The 17,092-nt window shown below is 44.2% G+C and overlaps 1 protein-coding gene across 1 annotated transcript in view; it reads right to left on the reverse strand.

The window, feature by feature from the left end:
* The window catches only part of ASAH1 (N-acylsphingosine amidohydrolase 1), a 29,886-nt gene that overhangs the window by 3,697 nt on the left and 9,097 nt on the right, over positions 1–17,092 (reverse strand). Inside the window, exons 2-10 of the mRNA XM_059685578.1 lie at positions 14,233–14,279; positions 11,113–11,203; positions 8,723–8,809; positions 6,667–6,745; positions 6,054–6,128; positions 5,163–5,208; positions 4,175–4,319; positions 3,583–3,637; positions 3,374–3,455 (exon numbers count right to left, since the gene is read on the reverse strand). Coding sequence (XP_059541561.1) covers positions 3,374–3,455; positions 3,583–3,637; positions 4,175–4,319; positions 5,163–5,208; positions 6,054–6,128; positions 6,667–6,745; positions 8,723–8,809; positions 11,113–11,203; positions 14,233–14,279 — 707 coding nt within the window. The remainder of the gene's footprint in view (positions 1–3,373; positions 3,456–3,582; positions 3,638–4,174; positions 4,320–5,162; positions 5,209–6,053; positions 6,129–6,666; positions 6,746–8,722; positions 8,810–11,112; positions 11,204–14,232; positions 14,280–17,092) is intronic.

Raw genomic sequence — 17,092 nt, forward strand, 5'->3', positions numbered from 1 at the left:
TTTCTATATGTGACACGGCACCAGAGTTAAGTTAGGGTTTTTCAAAATGCTGACACGCCAAGCTCAAAAGGTTCGCCATCACTGTTCTAGGTTAACAGGTATTATGACTTAAAGGGACATTTTATTATATAACTAGAGGCCCAGTGCATGAAATTTCTGCACGGGGGGTGGGGGGAGTGAGAGTGTCCCCCTCAGCCCAGTGTACACCCTCTCACAATCCGGGACTGCTGACGCCTAACTGATCACTGCCTGCCTGATGGCCCCTAACCACTCTGCCTCCCTGATTGCCCCTAACTGCTCGCTGGGGGGCGGCAGGCTGGGGGGCGGCAGGCTGGGGTGAGGAGCTGTGGTTGTTCTGGTCTCTGGTTGTACTGTTGTGGTCGCTGGGCTTTTATTATACAGGATTTTTATTTTGGGTATAGGTCCCTTCATAGTGGCACTATCTCCAGAACTTTTTAAACAAATAATTTCCTTACTTTAAACACACACACCACACACACAAATGAAGAATTCCATATGAGATTCACCTACAAAATTCTGAAATGATTCTTCAATTGAAGATAAAGCTGGGAAATATTTTTCTATTTTAATATGAATAATTTAAAATAAACATACTGAAAGAATCATACACCATGTCAAGTGGGACATAATAAAGGCCATAGATGATGAGCCCACAGCTAACTTATTCAATGGTGAAAAGCTGAATGAATTCTTTTCCTCCAGGAGCAAGACAAAGATGCCCATTTTATTCTACACTAGAGGCCCAATGCACGAAATTTGTGCAAGAATAGGCCTTCTTTCCCCCAGCTGCTGGCACTGGCTTCCCTCTAGTACATGGGACCCAGGCTTCCCTCCAGACACCGGCAGACACCTGGAACCTGGGACCTGGGCTTCCCTCGCAGCCCCAGCTTCATCTGGAAGAATGTCTGGAAGGACATCTGGTCTAATTAGCATATTATGCTTTTATTATTATAGATAGAGGCCTGGTGCACAAAAATTTGTGCACTCGGGGGCGGGGGCGCATCCCTCAGCCCGGCCTGTGCCCTCTCGCAGTCTGGGACCTTTTGGCGGATGTCCACCTGCTGGCTTAGGCCTGCTCCCCGGGGGAACAGGCCTAAGCTGGCAGTCAGACATCCCTCTGGCAGCCCGGGAGCCCTCGGAGGATGTCCACTTGCCATCAGGGAGCAGGCCTAAGCTGCAGTCAGACACCCTTAGTGCTGCTGAGGAGGTGGGAAAGGCTCCCAACACCACTGCTGTGCTGGCAGCCATCAGCCTGGCTTGTGGCTGAGCAGAGCTCCCCCCTGTGGGAGCGCACTGACCACCAGGGGGCATCTCCTGCATTGAGCGTCTGCCCTCTGGTGGTCAGTGTTTGTCTTAGTGACCAGCCATTCCCAGTGGTTCTGCTGTTAGGGTCAATTTGCATATTAGCCTTTTATATAGGATAGAGGCCTGGTGCACGGGTGGGAGCCAGCTGGTTTGCCCTGAAGGGTGTCCTGGATCAGGGTGGGGTCCTGCTGGGTTACCTGGCCAGCCTGGGTGAGGGGCTGAGGGCTGTTTTCAGGCTGGTCAAGCCCCCCAGTGGGGACCCTCACCCCATGGAAGTGTGGCCAGCCTGGGTGAGGGGCTGAGGGCTATTTGCAGGCTGGTCAAGCCCCCTAGTGGGGACCCTCACTCCGTGGGAGTGTGGCCAGCCTGGGTAAGGGGCTGAGGGCTATTTTCAGGCTGGTCACACCCCTCTCAGGGTGTGGGTCCCCACTGGGATGCCTGGCCAGCCTGGGTGAGGGGCTGATGGCCGTTTTCAGGCTGGCTGCCGGGGTCCAACCCCAGCAGGTCCAGGGGTCCCCAAAGGTGTGGACGGAGTCGGCGAAGAAGGAAGGACACGGAGACAGCGTTCAGTTGATCAGCAGCCTAGCCAGGATCTCTAGCCCGGATCTCCAGCCAAGTTCTGGTCTGGATCTCCAGAGAGGTTCTGCTGTTTATTGTCTTGTTACATCCGTATTTATACCAGTTGATTTTAATCCTGTCAATTTCTATTACAAAGGTTAGGGTGTTTCTTATCTCCATTCCAGGGAGTAAAGATTATGTAGCTTAAGCATGATTGTTTGTAGTGATTAACTACCCGCCTGGCACTTAGTTAAGGAGTTTCATCCCCTCCCTGACTTCAGGGAAAAATTCCTACCTGGGTAAACAACCTTTCTAGGAGAGGCATCCCCTCCCTGACTTCAGGGAAAAATTCCTACCTGGGGAAACAACCTTTCTCGGAGAGGTGACCTTGGTTAAAACACACAGCGCTAAGGGGAGCAAACATATTAAGAACAGTATGCTATATACGCCAGGTCCCTTGAAACATATGCTGTGCAGATGTTTCTTTCCTGCAGCGACTGTGTCAGGCAGCAAGGATGGACCGGCTTCCGGCAGCTGGCCACGCCCGCGGGCCAGAAGCAGGTATCTGGGATTTATTTAACTTCTATAATTGAAACTTTATAGCCTTGGTCCTGCTGGAAGCCTGGGTTACCCCTGGCAACCGAGGCTCCCAGCCCTCTCCTTGAGCACAGGCACAGTGGCTGGAAGCAGGCATCTGGGATTTATTTATCTTCTATAATTGAAACTTTGTAGCCTTGAGCGGAGTGGGAGAGCTGGCAGTTTGGATTACTTGGCAGAGTAGGAGGCTGAGCAGAAAGGGAAAACCAAGAGCGTGGGGAGCACCAGGAATTCTGGGAATAGTGGTTCTGGTAGCAGACAGATCTCCTAGACACTAGAGCAGCAGTTCTCAACCTGTGGGTTGCGACCCCTTTGGCGGTCGAACGACCCTTTCACAGTGGTCGCCTAAGACCATCCTGCATATCAGATATTTACACTGCGATTCATAACAGTAGCGACATTACAGTTATGAAGTAGCAACAAAAATAATTTTATGGTTGGGTCACAACATAAGGAACTGTATTTAAAGGGCCAGAAGGTTGAGAACCACTGCACTAGAGCAAAGTGAGCCTGGAGCAAGTTACTGTTGCCGTGGGGGATGGCAGGAAAGCAAAGGTGAGAGACATAAGTAAAATCAGAGTGACTAGGAAAAATTAAAGGGAAGATATCCTAAAACTTCCAGGAAATCTCTACCAATGAAGCAAATTTTAAAAAAAATTCCTCCATTATTCTGTGAGCAACAAACCAAACTGAGTTGGGTCTCAGACAATTTGCTCATAGGATTGCAAAGACAGACTCCCGGATTGGAGGGGGCTCCCCTGAGGGCTCCCAGATTGGAGAGGGTGTAGGTCCGGCTGAGGGACACCCACAACCCCCAGTGCATGAATGTCATGCACCGGGCCTCTAGTTTTAAAATAAAATACTAAATACGATAATAAAGCAAATGGATTACCTTGTACTATTTTCCAGAACTGCTCTAGTGAGAAACCCAATCCACATAGCATCTTTCTTTCCCAAAATCCATTCTAAGACACCTGGAAGAGATCACACACAGTTTGATGGGAGCTGGAAGAGGTGAGAGTGTTCACCAGAATGCACAGTCCAGCCCTCCTCTGAAAACATCTATGAAATTTCCATTTCATTTAACAGCTGTCTACTCACCCATGAAACCACCATTGGTGCTGAAACGCTCATTCAGTGTAAGGCTAAAGAGTCCCTGAGGAGAAGACAAGGGGGTGAAGTCAGAACTTGGACCATCCTGTTTCAGGCCCTCTCACTGCACTGTACACGGTATATCGAGACCTGGACTGGGTAACGGGGAATGCAAAGATAACAGTCGTGACAATACCACCTTGGATGGACAGCTTTTCTGGAAGTTCAAAGGATTTTCACACCTTGTGGATGAGACAAGTAGGTGGGATGGTACTGGCCTCACTTTTCTAACTAACTTCAGAGCAGAGAATTAATGCCTGAGGGGCCAAGGGGCAGACCCAGGACCAGATTCCAGATTGCTGTTCCCAAGCCCTCGACATCCAGCCACATGCTTTTCCGGAAACGGGCTGGGAAACCTTCATTCCTTTCCACCCTTCTCTGCCGTGGAGCTCATACCTACGAAGGTGACAGGAAGTACAAAGGGACGCACAGGGGCTCCATATTCCTTTTAGCTCCTCATTTCCTTCGACTCCACCCTTCTCAGAGAGTAAAAGCCGGACACAGAGCTACCTGTAAAACTGCATAATGGTAGGTTCCTTACTGGTTTGAATCCTGTTAACATGCCCACATAGCCAGCAAAGCTTGCAGCCTTGAAGACAGTTTTATTATTTCTTTGGAAGTCCAAATTCACTGTTAAAGGTTTTAGCTCTTCAGTTATGGTCCAGGTATTATTATTCATATTCCACCTATAAAAGACAAATTTAGTGACATTTAAGAACAATGATGATAATGATGAATATGATGATGATGGCCAGGCATTATACTAGGTACTTTACCTATCCAATCCTTAACAATCAATCCTAACAAGTACTTTGCATCACGGGGGAGGGGGTTGGGGGGCTGGGGGAAAAAGGTAAGGGAGTAAGAAAACTAATCCTCATAGGCACAGACAACAGCATGGAGATTACCAGCTGTGGCTGGATATGTCGAGGGGGTGGGGAGAGGTAGAAGAAGGTAAAGGGGGGATAAAGGGTGATGGAAGGAGACCTGACTTGGGGTAGTGAACACACAATACAATATACAGATGATGTGTTATAGAACTGTACAACTGAAGCCTATATAATTTTATTAACCAATGCCTTCCCAATAAATTCAATAAAAAAAGAACAATATGGGTGATTTTATCCTCCATTCTTCATATGACAAAAGCGAGGCTCAGAGAAGTTAAGGCTTCTCCCCACATATAAGTCTATAAATAACAAACTCCAGATTCAAATTTAGGTGTCTAATTATGAAGCTCTGTTATTTTTCCCCAGAAAGAGCAAGAAGTCATAAAATGGAATGCTATTCTTCCTTTGAAGCAATATACTAGACATGCATCTGGGCCTTCAAGCACACTGCAAAGTTTTGTTCACTAGGTGCAACTCAGTTATGCACTTGCCAATAACTGAGCAGAGTGTACCATCTTCTCTCAAAACTCAGGAGTCCTCTCTTGTCACTTCTGGCCACACTTTGAGGGTGACCTGGGACTTTTCACCATTGTAATAAACCTATTCTTTTCAAGGACTGATACCATTTTCTTTACTTACCCAAGAAATATTCCAAAATCCATGTTTCGCCCATGTACTAAATGACCTAATTGAAAGAAAGCAAGAGAGACATGTAGAAGCAGTTATGATAGTAAGATTGATCTTAAAGCTGGACACTGAATTTTGGTTAAATGATAGTCACAGCTATTCAATCCAACAATAATAAGCCACATCCTGGCACCATAAGCCAAACTGCTGTCCCTGCCACATCAGCCAGATCCCCCCATAATCCCCGTGAACACAGGATTTCAGGTAAGATAAGAACATGGGGAAAGGATCAATGGTAATTCTTTGGTCCACTATGACAGGGTCCTACCCGAACATGGCTATTTTAGCCCCTAACGTGACCTGCAAACATGCTTCAGGCATTGCCACCAATACCTGGGCCCCTCAAAGAACAGGTAAAAAATAAGAGTGAACTGGGGCAAATCACGCTGTGCCCTGTGCTCTGAGATCTGCCAGAAAAACATGGGAAAGTGAGGGGGGCTACCTGGGGCCCCTTGGCTGAGAAATGAGGGGAGAAGACTGGTCCTGGGCTTCAAGGGAAGGCTGGGTCATACGGCGTACGCACCGCGTAACGATGCACCTGTGGGTACTTATATCAAATCATGAAGGTGGGTACGAGTAGACTATGAGGACAGCCCCGAGACACTGCTTCCCAGTGCCAGTGTTTCGTGGCCTGAATTAAACATCAGTGGGCATTACAATGATCTTAAAGTAAGGATAGTTTTCAACCCACTTTTAAAACTTTACCAGGATCCATACACTGTATGCAACGTGCACAGAATCGGCATGGCAAGCCTAGATTTCATACGTTCTAATTCCACTTATTTGGAAGTTTCTTCTTTGACCCTGTGCTTGGCAGTGCTCACCTTTCCTCAGCATACTTACCTTTCTTGTCCTCTGCTATGATTGAGGTACAAATGGTAAAAAATTCATAGAAAACATTGAATGAAATAATCTCTCCTATGAGAAAAGATAGGATATTTTTGGTTAACATACAGAACCATGACATTATTAGAAAATTCTTCTTTAAGAAAGGGTTGGACTATCATCACCATGTGAGCTTTTGCTTTGGCATGTCCATCAAAAGACAAGTACAAGAATGTTCATAACTGTTTATTCTTAACATCCAGAATCTGGAAACAAGCCAAATATCCTATTCATATAATAAGTATAAGCAACCAAACACAATAGTGCATTTGTCTGGTTCTATTTATAAGCAGTTCAAGAGGCAAAACTAATCGAGGTTGAAGTCGGAACAGCCGTCACCTGGGGACGAGGTATTGTCTGTTGTCTATGAAGGGGTATGATGGAGCATTCTGGGTGGCTGGAATTTCTGTGTGTTGATCTGAGTTGCAATTACGTGCATGTAAGTATTTTAAAAATTCTATTGAACTGTATACTTAAGATCTGTGCACTTTACTGTATGTGTATCATATCTCAATAGAAAACATTTTCAGTGCTTTATTACATTTTTTAAGAGCTGAGAAATGAACTTTACCAAAAGGTATGCCAGTAAGATCTGCAATTCCCTTCATTTCCTCCACATAAGGGCCAGGAAAGTTGCCAAGTAGACCAGGCTGAAAACCAAACAAATTAACATTCATTCGACCTAAAGGGTTGCTTTGAGTTTTGGTTCTTTTACATATAATTTGTTCTAGATGCTGCTGCCACAATAGGTGATCTTATTTTTAAAGGCACTTTTACACCATGTATTTCTAAAAGATCTATGTCATACTGTAACGCCTGCTTTGAGACCCGTGAGCTCATCTGTTCTCAGGCATTGTGCAGAAACCTGTGACTCTCAGACTGTTTCTATTCCACCCTCTTCTCCAGAGAGCTGAGGACCTGGGATAGTTCCACTTGATGACCTTGTATGGCCCACCACACAGGAACCTCACAAGAAGCACTCCCGATCTCTCACCCTGTAGCCAACGGCATTAAACCCTCATTTCTAGTTCCTTCCCCCACACAGCAAACATCTGTATTCTAGTCACTCATGAAAACTTCTATCACAGTTAATATCTGATCTTGGCCTAAGACGCTTTATGCATTCTGTTGGCAAACAATGGACACAGGGGCAAACTCAGTGGTGGGCATCATACTTTTATCCTCAACTGCACCTACTCTCCAGCAATGAGATTAAGATGTAAGCTCACACAGCCTCTTGCTAATAAAATAATGAGTTTAAAATGTACAAGTTTCGCTGTAGCCAGTTTGGCTCAGTGGATATAGCATTGACCTGCAGACTGAAGGGTCCCAGGTTCAATTCCAGTCAAGGGCACATAGCCAGGTTGTAGACTTGATCCCCAGTTGGGGGGCATGCAGGAGACAGCCGATCAATGACTCTCTCTCATCACTGATGTTTCTCTCTCTCTCCCTCTCCCTACTTCTCTGAAATCAATAAAAACATATTTTAAAAATATAAATAAATAAATAAATAAAATGTACAAGTCTCATTTTTCACCAGCTTGATATTTATATGCAATGGGACCTATGGCAATGCACAACAAATATTCCCTCCAATTTAACAAACAACAATGCCTTACTGAACATTTATTAACCACTTCTCATATCCAGGCACTGTGCTTTACATATAGTCTGTCATTTAATCCTTACAACCACCATGTACAGTGTGCATTAGCAAATTCTCCCTGGGAAAAAGCTGAAGTTCCATAAGAAACTTGTCCAAGGACACACAGCTTATTACGTGACTGATCCAACCTTCAATCAAATCCAAAATTTAAAGAATGAAAACCTCAATGTTGTCGGATGGTAAGGCCTGGGCACCCTTTGCACACTGCGCCCCCTGCTGACATGCAGAGGAGGGGGACTTGTGCTGCTGCTCCTGCCCACATGTACTTGGAGGAGGTCTGGTTAGGACAACCACAGGGAGAGCCTTCCTGAAAGGCTGGGAGAGCATGCACATGAGGGAGTGCAAGTTTGCTGGTTGGCAGGAGCCAGTCTCATGGGGGTAATATGCCCAGGGCATCTGGGGGGGGGCGGTGATTCTCAACCAGGGGTGGCTCCCCGCAACCCCAATCCTGGGGAGATTTGGTGACATCCAGAAACAGTTTCAGTTGCCACAACTGAAGAGGTACTACTGGCATCCAAAGATGCTGCTACTGGCATCCTTCGATGTACACACTGCTCCTCTCCCCCCTCCCTCCAAAAACTCTGGTGTCCTGGGCAAAGCCTTAAGAAAACACCAAATGTCCAATAGCGAACTTGAAAGCCCAAGTGTACGTTACGGGAAGGAAACGCCACACTCCCAGATGAAATAGGCATATTTTGCCCACTGCTCTGTAAAATTGTCAAGACTTTTAAATACACTGAAGAGCAGTTAGCCAAAATTGGCCATGGTATTTCATGTCCCTGCTCTGATCGTACTAAACCCTAGAATGTCCAGTCCCCGAAGTTTTGACAGTTGTCTAGAATAAAAGCAAACATGTCCAAGCTCCTTAGAAGAGGTTGTAAAATTATGCCTTTAAATAAATACCAGAGCCTTTTCTGAACTGTGTGTTTCTAAATTTATTGTAGGAAATAATATTTCTTACCAACTTTTCATCCACCATCTGCATGAGTTTTCCACTTGGAACAAATATATTTGCTGCATCCCTCAGGTAATTCAGCATAACCTTTAGCTGAAAAATGAATGAATTCATTCATTAATAAGAAACATAAAGAAGTCTTGACATTTAAGATTAACATTGATATAATGAAAACAGATATAGAACTTTTGATTTATTTGTATGTACCTAAATAAAATTAGGTGATATTTTGAAACTATTTTCAATTAACGAGTAAACAAAATACATCTTTAACATGACATCTGATTAACTACTTAGATGAAGGTGATGATTCAGAGAGAGGGAAACAAAGGCAAAGGCTAGGAAAGAGAGCAAGAAGTTCCAAGGGCCTGGCCAGTGTGGCTCAGAGTCTGACCTATGAACCAGGAGGTCATGTTCAATTCCCAGTCAGGAACCTGGGTTGCTGGCCCAATCTCCAGTGTGGGGCATGCAGGAAGCAGCCAATCAATGATTCTCTCTCATTATTGCTGTTTCTCTCTCTCTCTCTCTCTCTCTCTCTCTCTCTCTCTCTCTCTCTCCCCCCCCTCCCTTTCTCTCTCTGAAATCAATAAAAAATATATTTACAAAAAAAAGCTCCAATGAAACTAGGTCACCAACTTATACCATACACAAAAACAAACTCAAAATGGCTAATGGTCTTAAATGTAAGACAGGAAACCATAAAAATTCTACAAGACTCAATAGGCAGCAAAATAGCAGACATATGTCATAGCAATATCTTTACAGACACAGCTCCTAGGGCAATGGAGACTAAGGAGAAAATAAATAAATGGGACTACATCAAAATAAAAAGCTTCTGCACAGCAAAAGAAACCATCAACAAAACAAGAAAGCCCACTGCATGGGAGAAAATATTTGCCAATTATATTTCCAATAAGGGTTTAATCTCCAAAATTTACAGATAAGTCATACAACTTAACAAAAGGAAGATAAACGATCCAATTAAAAAATGGGCAAAGGATCTAAATAGACACTTTTCGGAAGGACATACAGAAAGCCCAGAGACATATGAAAACACAGTCAGTCACTAATCATCCAAGAAATGCAAATCAAAACAACGAGATACCATATCACACCTGTCAGAATGGCTATCATCAACAAATCAACAAATGACAAGTGTTGGTGAGGATTCGGAAAAAAAGGAACCCCCGTGCACTGCTGGTGGAAATGCAGACTGGTGCAGCCACTGTGGAGAACAGTATGGAGTTTCCTCAAAAAATAAAAATGGAACTCCCATTTGACCCAGTGATTCCACTTCTAGGAATATATCCCAAGAAACTAGAAACACCAATCAGAAAGGATATATACACCGCTATGTTCATAGCAGCACAATTTACAATAGCTAAGATTTGGAAACAGCCTAAGTGCCCATCAGCAGATGAATGGATTAAAAAACTGTGATACATCTACACAATGTAATACTATGTTGCTATAAAAAAGGAACTTTTACCATTTGCCACAGCATGGATGGAACTGGAGAGCATTAGGCTATGCGAAATAAGCCAGTCAGAGAAAGATAAATATCACATGATCTCACTCATAAGTGGGATATAATGATCAACATAATTTGATGAAAAAGAATAGATCCAGAGATAAATGGTAGAGGAGGGGGGGGTTAGAGAACAACCAAAGGACTTGTATGCATGCATATTAGCATATCCAATGGACAAAGGCACTGAGGCGGTGGGGGCTTGTCTGGGGTGGGAATGGCTGGGGGGGGGGTCAATTGCGGAAAAAGAAGACAAATGTAAAACTTTAGACAATAATAAACAAACAAACAAAGGAATGAAACCTTTTCCTCTACCATCATTTATGGTAAACTAGAGGTCTGGTGCACGAATTCGTGCACCAGTTGGGTCCCTCAGCCTGGCCTGCAGGATCCGGCCGAAACCAGCTCTCCGACATCCCCTGAGGGGTCCCTGATTGCAAGAGGACCCAGGCAAGGCTGAAGGACTCCACTGGTGCATGATAAGGGCTGAGAGACCGCGGGAGGTTGGCCAACCAGGGAGGGACGGGGGGAGGACTCCAGGGCATGTCCAGCCCATCTTGCTCAGTCCTGATCAGCCAGACCCCAGCAGCAAGCTAACCTACCAGTCATAGCATCTGCCCCCCTGGTGGTCAGTGCACGTCATAGCAAGTGGTTGATTTGCCTTAGCATATCATTAGCATATTACACTTTGGTTGAACAGCTGACAGGTCGACCAGATGACTGGACACTTAACATATTAGGCGATTATTATACAGGATGGCAGAAAAGTATCCAAAGTTCATTCTTCAAGTATTGGTGTGGAATTTCATAAAGTGTTCATTTATACAAGCATTATGTTCAGTAAGTCAGATTTAAGATTGCAGCGTACCGAAGGTGTCTTGTCGGTGATCAGTTCGTGCCACCTCTTGTAGGGTGGTAAGTCCAGGTTGATGGTGTACCACGGCACCGGCCCCCGATAGCTGCAAGGAGAGGCGCATCATCTTGAAATGGTAAAGGCAGTTTTTTGATGGGGGTTAGAGAGTTTTATCTATATGGATATGTTAGAGATATATTCTTAATGAAAATACAGAAGTTAGGCCCTAGCTGGTGTTGCTCAGTGGTTGAAGGATTGGCCAGCACACCAAAGGGTCTTGGGTTTGATTCCTGGTCAAGGGCACATATCTGGGTTGCACATTTGATCCTTGGCTCTAGTTGGGACGTGTGTGGAGGAAACCAATCATTGTGTCTCTCTCACATCTCTGTTTTTCTCTCTCTCTCCCCACTATCCTCCCTTCCTCCCTTCCAACTCTCTCTAAAAAATTAATGGGAAAAATATCCTCAGGTAAGGATTAATAACAACAAAATATACAGAGAAATTAGTACTCAAAATTTGCAAATGTGAATTTTCTGGTGCTTCTGTCCTACACTGTATAGAATCATAAGTAGTTTCAGAAATCTTAGACTAGAATTATACATTCTGGAATGTTAATGTGAACTGTGGATACGGGAATGAATCGTTGGTTCTAGAGTTCTGTGTAACCTGAATATAACCGCTAGAAAATACCTGCCCTGGCTTTCCCTCCTAAGTCTCTGCAAAGGTTTAGTCTAAGCCTGGGAACCTCTCTAACTGGTCTTCTCAGTCACATTGCCTCTTAGACAGTCTAACACTTTGGCCAAATCATTGTTGGCTTCAGTAAGGTCGTCTTCCAAAACCCCAAAGTGTCAACATGTATTAGTTTCCCATGATGGCTTCTAGAACCTTTGCTATTCACTCAGCCACCTTCTTCTTCCTACTATACTTCCCTCTGCTCATTCCTCTGCGGTAAATCCAAGCCCAAGCACTGTGGGATCACCCCATCCCCAACTCCCTACCCATCAATTTACACACAGCAATTTCTGCGGAGGGCACAGCAACATCTTTCCCTCATCAATGGGCCTGGGCCATATTTCTTTCTGGCGGACGAACTCAACAACGACTCTCTGTTGCTATGGAAACATTATCTTCTGGCACTTGTTACAAAACTGAAATAGCCCCTAAGGTGTGCCATTCGGTGATTTGTCAGCTTAAAACTCTGCCTGAAAATAGCCAGCATTTGCCCCATTAGTGCTCTGCTCTGGGAGGCATAAGGATTACTCTAGGACAGTGGTCTGCAAACTGCGGTTCGCGAGCCACATGCGGCTCTTTGGCCCCTTGAGTGTGGCCACGAAGTTTCAATCGCACTGTACCTTCTCGCCTGCACATGGTATTTTGTGGAAGAGCCACACTCAAGGGGCCGCAGTTTGCCGACCACTGCTCTAGGACAGCAGCCGCCAACCTTTTGGACCTCGCGGACCACCAGTGATCTGCGGACCAATAGTTGGCGACTATTGCTCTAGATACGGAACAATGTTCCCAGGCTGTTAAAGTAAAACGTGACCTATACTTACATCTACGGCAGAGACAGCTTAGTTCCTAAGTCATGAGTTGTGCTCCTAGTTACACTTGTGTAGTCACGAGTTAACTATTTGATTCTCTAAACATGCTGCTGAGCTCGGGGCCTGGGGATATGTGTGAGGTTTTATGAAACTGAACCAGCAGCTGCTGGTCGTATGATTCGGATAGACAACGAGAGCACCCTTGATTCTGGAAACAGACTTTCAAACAAAATCAATACATTTGTTCTTTTCAAAGCATTCTCAAAATCCTATTTCCTTAGGAAGGAATCTGGCAGAAATACCAGTGCAAAAATATTTCTATTATGTAGATGTATAAATATAAAAAAACGGTGTTTATCTGTATATGTATGTATATACATGTATAAACACACACTCACACAATGGGCAATTTGGAACCAGTTAAAAGCAGGGAAGGTTGGCCGGGCAATCAATTCATAGACCCAAATAAGGTGCGCAAAGAGAGTAGAAAAAAAGCCTTGAACGTGGAAAGTTACTCATTAAATGTTCAATGAATTGGGGCAGTGAGACCAGCCAAGTGAGGCGCACAATCAACAAGGCACTGAGGACTAACATGCTGTTAGTGATGAGAGACAAAAAGGAGATTTTGGGGGGAGCAAACCCGAGGAGGGCTGGACCCTGTGCCGGCTTTGGACTAACATGGAAATTGACTGGTTCTAAACTACTTCCTGCCAAAGATGCGCCTCCTTCTACAGAAAGGCCAGTAAAGAAAAAGAATTTAGTGTAGTACAGTTTCATTGTACCTGGAACAGAGGCTATGTAGGCAAGTGCAGCACAAAATGTGTAATTAGAGGCTACAAAACCCGAACAGTCATCTTGCTATACTGGTTAAAGTTTTACTCGCCCCCAACCTCCCCCCCGCCCCCCGGCCCCGCAGGCAACTTTCATTGAGCAGAAAGAGCAGGGCAAACAAGGTTACCTGTCTTATACCTTTCCCTTCTTTCCCACACACCCTGGTACCCTCTGGGCTGGTGAGCTAGTCTCATGTCTTTCTCATAGACCCATGTAGCCAGCCACAAAGGATCTGAAAGCCACCCATATATCTAGACCACAAATATGAACGCTAAATACACTAAATAGTGGCCGTACCTTTAGATTTTCCAATCCTGTTTTTCCCTTGATGGATTTGTTTACCATGCCAGGGTTTATTGCTGGAATGTTTCATCTGTAAGACCCTACACTATTTTGTCCCAATATAATCTGGTAGTTTATACTCAGGCACCACAGAAAATCCCAGGTCAGCTCTGCATTTGTGAGGATGAGTAAAATGCCTAGTGGCAGGTAGAAGAATTTAGTGAAGAATGGGAATCTTCACCCCCTCCCACCCCTGCCCCCTGTGATTTTGATAGGCTAGAAATGAGCATTTTAATCATGAGGTATTTTCATGTTTGACCAGGGTCTTAGTCAAATGCATGATACACAAACTTGAGGAAAAAAATATTTGCCTTTCTTAGGATAAAGGACATGACTTAAATTTTTTCACTGCCATTATTTTTATGAGATCATTACACAGGGAAATGTGTTTTGATCATCTCACATTTTGATATTTACTCACGTTGGTCCAGAAGGAGGGTAAGTTGATTTTCTGCAGTCTTCTGTCCACTAAAAAACAAAGAAAATGTACAATTTCAGAAAATAACAAATTGAACAGGCAATTTGCAAAAACTGTTAAAGTTTATGAAGACAAAATCAAGTATGGTTTGCCCTTTTAGACCATTTCAATGCCTCTTAATAGTCTTTTCCTCCTACAAAAACTTCGAAAATCTCAAACCTAAGTGTACGTTCCGTCTCAATTCCATCTGCTCTAGTGCCAGGTGTGGTAATGTGGCATTTGTATTGCAAATATGTCATATCGTGCTGGGAAATGTATGTCAAATAGGTTGATTTATCACTAAGTTATTTGCTAGAATGTGATGTTACTTGAATTTATGAGCCAGCTCTATTGCAATCAAGATTTGCATCCCAAACCAGATTTTCAGGGCACACTGTCCAGGGCCCTTCATAACCTGGTCATAATTTACCCTCCCAGCCTCTCTTCCTGCCACTCCCCTTTACGCGTAGCCACGTGCAACCACGTCCTATGATATCTCGCCCCTCCATGCCTATACAGGCGCTGTGCCCTCTGCCTACAATGCCTGCTCTCTCCTGGGGGAACTTCTGGCTTTACCATCTGAGATCCAGTTCATATACTGACTTGTGTGTGTGTGTGACGTCGTCATGTACTTTCCATATGAAAATAGTCATCCCTCCTGTGTACTCCCACAGCATTTGTGCTCAGCCCCATTACCATAGTTTAGCATTGCATTATAATTATGTTTGTCTCTCTTCACTACCAAACATGTGCACCTGGAGGTGATGGCCCCGAAACACTGAGGCCACTGCTGAGGCAATGAATGAATGAGACTTAAGGAAGAGTGTTAAAGCTTAGTAGTAAAACAGAATTGGCTCTTAACACGAACAAAAAAGACCACATGGATTTAGGATTCCTTAATTACTAGGTTCAAGATAGCAAGCATGTTTATCTTTCCTCTGGAGACCCAATCTTATACAAGTAAAATAATTTTTTTAAAAAAGGAGGATAAATTCACAATAAACAGTGCCGGGAGCCGGTCCATCCTTGCTGTTTCAAGGGACCTGGCATATATGGCATATGGTTCTTAATATGTTTGCTCACCTTCTTGGCGCTGTGTTTTAACCAAGGTCACCTCTCCGAGAAAGGTTGAATCCCCAGGTAGGGATTTTCCCCTGAAGTTAGGGAGGGAATAAAACCCCTCAACTAAGTGCCAGGCGGGTAATTAATCACTTTAACTACGAACAATCATGCTTAAGCTACATAATCTTTACTCCCTGGAATGGAGATAAGAAACGCCCTAACCTTTGTAATAGAGATTGATAGGATTGAATCAACTGGTATAAATACAGATGTAACTAGACAGCAGAACACAGAACTTAGGAGACAGGACTTAGAAGACAGGACCAAGAGAGACCAAACCTAGGCACAGAACCTACACAGAACGTTCTCTAGAGACAGAAGGACTTCGCTGGAGAGAACATGGCAAAAGATCCTGGACTGAACCTGACTACAGAAATTGGCAAGAGAACCTGACTAGAACCTGGTGACTGAACCTGGCTGGAGAACCTGTACAGAACCTGGCTGGAGATCCTAAGCAGAAACTCTCTGGAGATCCAGACCAGAACTTGGCTGGAGATCCTGGCTAGGTTGCTGATCAACGGAACACTGTCTCTGTGTCATTCCCTCTTCGCCGACTCCGTCCACACCTTTGGGGACCCCTGGACCTGCTGGGGTTGGACCCCAGCAAAACAGGAGTAAGGAAGGAACTACTAGGTCTGCAGTCTGAGCCCAAAAGCTGTCTCTGCAGGAAACCTGTGTGAGAATGAAGCGTCTGCATCTTGTTTTAACTTCTAATAGTTGGGAAATGTATAAAGTAGCCTGGCATTATCTGTGATTCTAACATTCACTGCTGTCAAAATAACTTTGCTACAGTTTCTCGTATGAGTGCTATTTGCTTTGTAACGTTGGGTGGATTTTTATTAAGAAACAATTATCAAGTATCAAATTACCAAAGGCTAATTCAATCATTAGAATTTAAATTCTGCTTCTAAATTATTACAATATAAAAATATTTGATATTAAATATCAATTTGATAACCAAAATAAACTTAGCAAAAGCTAGTTTCCAAAGCCATTCAACGTTTAATAACAGTGGCTGAAGGAGGTGCATCTTCACAAATCTCAGTCTCAGCCCTGAGCTTAAAAATCACAGTAAGGCGTTCCTGCTGCCAGCCTGTCCAACTGCTGGGTGGCAGGGGAAGTCGGCAACTATTTCTTGTGAAAATTCACAGAAACGAGGGTGGTTAAGTCTATGAGAGCAAAAGAAGTTCATGGTTGACATTAACTGTTCAACAGCATGATAGATTCAAGTGTTTTCCATAAAGTGTTTGCCAACAGATAATGTAATTCATAGCCACAACATTTAAACACCATTTTCACAAGTTTTATACATTTGTCCAGCTAAGCCTTTTTCTCCTTCACACATATTTTTACCGCTGTCAATTGTTACATGTCACAGCAGATTCCACTTCAGGTCTCACGGAATGACTGCATTCTCAACTTCTCTGAAAACAACCTTGCCTGCAGTTGTTTCATACAGACTAGTCATAGAGACTAATTCCTTACTCTCCAACTTGGCACTGACGCTCCAATATGTATCAATAACTGGTAACAGTCACGTCGAGAATCATTTGCTTTAGTTCTTCAATTGATATTGATGATGCTGCCAGAGTCCTGAGCAAGTGTTCTCACCGAAGGCTCATCGTGTGAACAGTTTTTCTCAGGACACAGTTCTTACAGGCTGCCATCAAAGGCGAAGTAAGCCGCCACTGGTAAACGGCTC

Source organism: Myotis daubentonii, chromosome 2 (genome assembly GCF_963259705.1).
Source record: "Myotis daubentonii chromosome 2, mMyoDau2.1, whole genome shotgun sequence".
Lineage (NCBI taxonomy): Eukaryota > Metazoa > Chordata > Mammalia > Chiroptera > Vespertilionidae > Myotis > Myotis daubentonii.